The sequence below is a fragment of the Limulus polyphemus genome, unplaced genomic scaffold (genome assembly GCF_000517525.1).
Source record: "Limulus polyphemus unplaced genomic scaffold, Limulus_polyphemus-2.1.2 Scaffold4478, whole genome shotgun sequence".
Lineage (NCBI taxonomy): Eukaryota > Metazoa > Arthropoda > Merostomata > Xiphosura > Limulidae > Limulus > Limulus polyphemus.
The window spans coordinates 19,440-26,418 of NW_013670088.1; the positions used below are offsets into that span (position 1 = coordinate 19,440).

Here is a 6,979-nt window from a genome sequence, read left to right on the forward strand (position 1 = left end):
TAGTATACTAACTAACTAACTAACGTACGTACGTAACGTTGTACTATTGACTGTGAATGTTAAACTTATATCCAAATTTTCTCATTACCCATTCAAGCTGTCTCCAACCATTATTAGTCTCAAAGTGGGTTCCTCATCATCGAATTTAAATAATAACATTTATAATATGTTGGAAAATTTTCTTAGCTTTCTCCAAAGTTTTCCAAAAGACTTAAAGCTTCAACAGAGATGATTTAGCAATTTAAGTATGAATTCTGAAAACATTTTAAGTAATGCAGGTTTAATAATTGAGTTGTATTTTACACCATCTGTAAAACAGAGAAATTGTTTTTGTCTGATGTGTTTGTGTTCTTTGGGTTTGTTCAAATATTTTTTTTTTACTACAAAGTGATATGTTCACTATTATTGTGGTAGTTATAAAAAAGTTGGATCAGAAAAGGGCCTTAATATTCATATGCAGCTAGAAGTATAAATGGAATTATAGGTTATTTAATAGTAAAGGTATTACTAGAAAAAGAGGAGTGGCTTTATTTGTAAAATGTGAGTTACATCAAAGCTAATGTTTGGGTTTCTGTTAGCTGATACAAGGAGAGAAGGCTTTTTGTTGGAATTTGTTACAGACCACTAGAAGAAATTAACGAGAAACTCTACAAGCATATAGACTAGAAAAGTTTAGAATCAAACCACGAGGAGACAGGTTTTTAGAAACCATTTAGCATGGTGTTCTTGACTACTTGTCAGAGAACTTAGTAGGAACAATGCTATTTTAGATTTATTGTTAACTTTTCATACAGAAATAGTTGATAGTGTAGTGATTGGGAAACAGCTGGGTGAAAGTGTGATTGCTCAATTAAGTTTGATGTTTTGCTGCATGTGAAGATGAGAAATAAGTGAAATTTTGGTTACAAATTGAGAAAAAACTAATTTTTTAATAGATGCAATGAGAATTACCTGTTAAGAATTGAGCAACTGAATTAATTAAAGATACTGATCAAATATGGGAAATTTTTTAAATATTCAAGATTGGTATGCATTTTTTATAGAAAAAAGTAACTGTAATTAAAAATAAAGATTATAAGGGATAAAATTAAAGAAAAGCATTATAAATCTAAGAGTTGAAATTGACTGCTATGATGGGAGACTCTAGGGATTATAAAAGATCAAGAGAGTTGGTGAAATAGAAAATTATGAAACCAAAAAGGGTATATGAAGAAAGGTTGACTTAAAATGTAAATATTAAATAGTAAGGATTTCTCTAAATATAGTAAGAGTAAGCAAAATGTTAGGATAGAGGTAGAACCTTTGATGTATGATACAGAAAAGCTCATGTATGATGATTATATTAAGAAGGCATGGTTATTAAATTCTGCTTTTTTACTTAATTTTTACTAATGAAGATTTAAGCAGTATTCTTAATCATGAATAGTTTGCTAGATGGAAACAAGATGATCACATTAACTCTAAGCCTGTTAATAACAAATTGGGAAATTTAAAGAATGATAAAGTTCCTGGACTAGATAATATTTACCCAAGGGTTTTGAAGGAGGTTAAGGATTGGATATGTGAGCCACTTGCTACTATTTTTTGTAAGCCCTTGAATATTGGGCAAGTGCCAGAGGACTGGAATTTGGTTAATACTACTTCTATTTTCAAGGCCTATTAATCTTATATTAGTGATGGTAAAAGGTTTTGAAAGTCTGATAAGAAATGTTTTGCAAAGTCATTTAACAGAGTTAAAAATTTTGTTGGATGGTCAGCATAGTTTCACTAGGAGGAAATTTTGCTTTACTAATTTTTTGGCATTCTTTGAAAAGGCTACTGCTTAAATAGGTGAGGATAAGGGTATGGATTTGGTATATCTAGATTTTCAGAAAGTATTTAACAAGTTGCCACATAAAAGGCTTGTTACAAAAAATTATCTCTATAGGTATTGGTTATAAATTTGCTCATTGGATAAAAAATTACTGGATGGAAGAAAGCAGAGAGCTGTGAGTTCATTTAAACTGGATTAATGTCTCAAGTGGGATACCTCAGAGCTCAGTTTTAGTACCTATAATCTTTTTGATATACATCAGTGATACAGATGAAGGAATTGTCAGTCAATTACTGAAATTTACTAATGATATTAAGGTTTGGGGTGTTTCTGACTGGGAAGAGGATATTTCTGCTCTACAAAATGATTTCAATCATTTGGTGAGTTGGGCAAATAAAGGACAGATAGCTTTTAATTATAATAAATGCAAGGTGATGCATGTGATTATCAGAATTTGAATTATACTTACAATTTTGATGGGAATAACATTAACAGCATTATGGATGATAATAGTGTTTTAGTTGATCAGTCTCTTAAACCATCCAAACAGTGTGCTGTTGCTAGTGATATAGCAAGAGAATTTTGGGTTGTATCTATAGAAATACTGCATACTAAAGAGGTTATAATTTTATTGTATAGCTCACTGGTTTGGCCACATTTGAAGTATTGTGTTCAGTCTTGGGCTCCTTACCATAGGAAGGACATTGAATTGTTGGAAATAGGTTAAGAGAAGGGCTACTAAAACAATATCTAGGATGGATAGATTGTCATACAAGGACAGGTTGATATCTCTGAAAATTTCTCTTGAAAAAAGAAGAGTTAGAGAGGATCTGTTTGATATGTTTAAGATTATCAAAGAAAATGATAGTATTTAGCCACCATTTTTTATTTTTTACTTAATAACAGTAAGGACTAGAGGATACAAATATAAATTTTAGCTGGGTAGGAGTTATCTTCAGCTAAGAAAGCTTTATTTTTCTAAAGGGTGGTTAGTTTTTGGAATGGATTGCCTTCAGATATGGTGGATGCAGTTTATCAAGAAGGCTTGATAAATATTTGAATGATAAGGATTGGATTTGTATGTGTATATTTTTTTATTATAAACTTTAGTTTATTGGAAGGGGTGACTTAGATGGACTAACAGATTTCTTGTTTTTAAATTTTTGTTGTGTTATGACACCCTACAAGTGAAAACTTCCCAAGCTGATAATTTTGTACTTTATTTCAGTTGTATATGCTATTTATATCCATGCTAATTTTTAACTCCAAGTAAGTTAATGTGTTTTGAATGGTTTCTTGATTTTCACTGTCAGCAAAACATTAAACTTTTTTTCATCCTTTTAAAGACCTAGGAGATGTTCGTCAGCGATATGGAAACTTCCAGTCCCCTGTTACGCTCACCTACCCATTTAGTCCTTCATCTCCACGTACTGCATCACTACCCACATCATCAGATAGTGAGGTTGATGAGGGTTGTGCTTCACCTCGTATGCAGCGACGACGGAGACAAAGAAGACTTGCTCAGCAAAGAGAGGGAGAAAACAATGGATTTCAACGGGGAGAGTTACTTTATTTGGATGACCTTCCTGAGGTTTGATTCTAATTTCATATATATTAGGCCTGATTCACTTCTTCAAAATCTTTAGCGATAGTTTAAAACAACTGAACAAAATAAATGTTCTTCTTTTACCATACAGTTATTTTCTATTAGCCACAAAGTATTTAAAATGTACTTTGCGATTTAACTTAATAATATAAAATATGACTTAGCTGGCTAGGATTTATCAAGTTCAAAGAAAATAAGAAGTGAGGTAACAGTTTAAGGAGAAGAAAAAAACTGAAACCTCGTAGTTTAAAACCACCTTAATATTAGTAGTTACTGAAATGTCACATATCCTTAGTAGCTTTCATCCTCAGTTCCATTAAATATAATCAAATAACCTTAAAAGAAATGATGACTATCTCTGATGTATCCAACCTATTCACCAACTTACTGATCCCTCAAACACCACAAATTTTCCTTCAACTAACAATATCCATAATAATAGAGTTCACAACCTTCTTTATCAACCCAACATACATCTACCATAAAACAAGAAGGTTTAGCTGCAAGCTCACCCTATCACCAGTACTCGGTCACTTCTACACAGAACATTTCAAAGATAATGCCCTCAAAACAGCTGCTTTTATTTTGAGAATTTGGCTCAGATATGTTGGTAATACATTTGTAATATGACCACATACTAAAGACAGTATTAAAAAATACATATATATATATATCACAGACATTTACAGAAAACCTACAGATACAATTAAATGTTGTGGCTGTAAATCAAACCACCTCAAGTGTTAAGGTGGGTGTCCTGGAATGCCAAGTTATAAGGATGAGCAATATTTGTAATTCTGATGATGCTGAGAAGAAGTAAATAAAACACATCATTACAACCCTCCTTGACAATAGATACCCCAAACACTTAATAAATAACACAAACACCAGGAATAAGCTGGAAGAAAATTACAAACACAGCTATATTCTCCTATTTCAATGGTTTATAAAACAGCATGAAGTAAAAAAATAAGTAATTTTAAGAAATCACAACATAATATGATTGCAATCAGTACGCACCAAACCACCTAAAGACCCAGTGGAAGATGAAAATTCGATTTACCTCATTCCTTGTGAATGTGTACTCCAATATACAGGGGAGACAAAAAAAGACTAAGAAAAGAATTCAGGAGCATAATAAACACAAGATGTAATACTGATCTATCTGCAGTAGCCTATCCTGTCTTAGAAGATTGTACAGTAATTTGTAATAATACTAAAATAATAGAATATGATCCAGTAATGAGAAAAAAGAAGAAGATTTCTACATCCACCTAACTGATAATATGCTCAGCCCACCTAAAATTGAAGTCATCAAAATCTGAATATGCTTCTGGAAAAAAGAAAATAACAATTTATGGTAAATTAGTTGATTAAAGTGTTAATGGGGAGAGACCCCATATGAGTGTATAGCACTCCAACCTCTGTCAAGAAGTTCTTTCCTCTACCACCACAGATATAGTCCTTCTCAGAACTTCCCTGAAGGCAAGAATAGATTTAAAGCTGAAACATAGGATTAGAAATTAGTTTATAGTAATTAAAAAAATAATTTATGATTTATTGATAATTAAACTCACATGATCATTTACTATTAACCACAATAATAATAATTATTATCAGCTGTAATAACAGTGTATCAGAAAGTGCTGTAATATATCATTCCCAAAATTTATTGGATTGCTCCTTTATTAAGATAAACATTTACCTGTAGATGTTTAAGCTACAAATAAATATTTATTCTTCTTAATAACTTCTTTAACCTTATCATGGCCAGTAAGCACCTCTCAGGTGTTGTGTGCACAGTTGTATATCACATTTCAAAATTTAACTAGAAATTATAATTCTAACTCTATATAAACACTTTTTATTATAAAAATACTTTAGAATTAATATTTATCATTTGGTAACATTTATATAGTGCAATTCACAAAAAAGAAAATCAAATATTCTAAGTTTCATTTCTGCATAGCTTCCAAGAGTCTTTCCTAAAAAAGCAACCTAGTTGACATATTTTGAAACTTTATTTTGCCAACTGCATTAGTCACCATTTCCAGCTATAAATTATAAAAACACTGCAGAAACTAATAAAGATGTATCAGTGACCCATGACTTGACCTTTCAAAATGTTGTCAGGTCAGACTTGGTATCAGTATTTTTGTGAACAATATCTTTGATCAAACTTAATTTATGTCTAATAGATATACTTTCTTTTCAATAAATTATATGTTCTGTGATTTATATGTGCTGTTTGAATATGATTAAACTCAACAATAATATTCGATAAATAAGGACTTGAGTCACCAGATTATTTTCCTGTTGCCATCATACTTTTTAAACCTAATATAGCTTATATGAGTTCTTGTCAGAGAAGAAAATCCTCATAGCTTTTAAACAAATATAACTGAATAAATTTTCAGGAATGAAAAGGATGTCTAGCAAAAACTACAAAAATATTTCCAAATCTGTGATCTTCTAAACTTCCCACTACATTCCATTGTTTATCTCTGTAGGAGCTAGCACTTATCACACCACATCATTCATTCTTTATTAATATAAGTAGTTTTTTCTTAATAAAGGTGGAAACAAGAGGCTATACTAATAGAATCAGAGACAAAGAAAGAAACTCAGAAAAGAAACAAAAGTTTTAATAAATTCTCAAGGGGCAATAGTTTCTTAGACGTTATAAACCTATGTTTCTGGATGGGCAGAAATATTCTATAAAAAAAAAAGTGTGTTGTTTACAGTTGAGGCTGTGCAGAAATGTAAGTTTGAATTTTGTTTGTGAGTTACACTAAATAAATAGCAAAATATAAATTGTAAAATATATTTGAGTAAACATTAATTAATATAGATTTGTAATTATTATGTTTACTTTAGTTTTGAAATTAGGTATGTAGATGCACATAGGACACCTGAAAGGTGCTCAATGGTCTGGAATCAATTAATTGACCAATTAACTCAAGGGTATATTAAAACTTACATTTTTTATTGGTCTGTTATAACTGCCCTTTTTTATACTAAAGGATTTTAATTTGATGTTACTTTTAAAATTAAAAAAATCACGGTTCTTCATAAAACATTTATTAACCTCTCATGGAAATAAATAAGCATGCAAATGTTAATGTGTTTAGTTGTGTAAAGCAGATAGCAAAAAATATCTTCTTCATAATGAATTAAAGACAGTAGTGAAAAAAGAAAGAATAAAGTGATAATATGTATATATTATTGGATCTTTTAAATCATCCATTAAATTTTACTTGTTTCACCCATGCTTCTAATGGCCATAAAGGCTATTACAGTCCTTTTTCTGTGTCTAGTCACATCAAAACTGTGTGTAAGTGGAGTTATGCCAGTTGTAAGTATTAATAAGTCATAGAAATGAATAAAAACCCTATAACCCAAGTGCTTTTGAAAGGTGGACCTTTTTTCTTCAGGGGCAAACTTGTGCCTCATAGAAGAAAGGTCCACCTTTTGAAACCATTTGGGTTATAGGGTTTTTATTCATTTCTATGACTTATTAATACTTACAACTGGCATAACTCCACTTACACACAGTTTTG

The 6,979-nt window shown here is 30.8% G+C and overlaps 1 protein-coding gene across 1 annotated transcript in view; it reads left to right on the plus strand.

Moving 5' to 3' along the window:
- Positions 1 to 3,489, plus strand: part of LOC111088806 (tubby-related protein 4-like) — a 20,012-nt gene extending 16,523 nt beyond the window's left edge. The window contains exon 5 of the mRNA XM_022399842.1: positions 3,160 to 3,489. Within this exon, the coding sequence (XP_022255550.1) occupies positions 3,160 to 3,410 (251 nt within the window). The 3' untranslated portion in view covers positions 3,411 to 3,489. The remainder of the gene's footprint in view (positions 1 to 3,159) is intronic.
- The last annotated feature ends 3,490 nt before the right edge of the window (positions 3,490 to 6,979 follow it).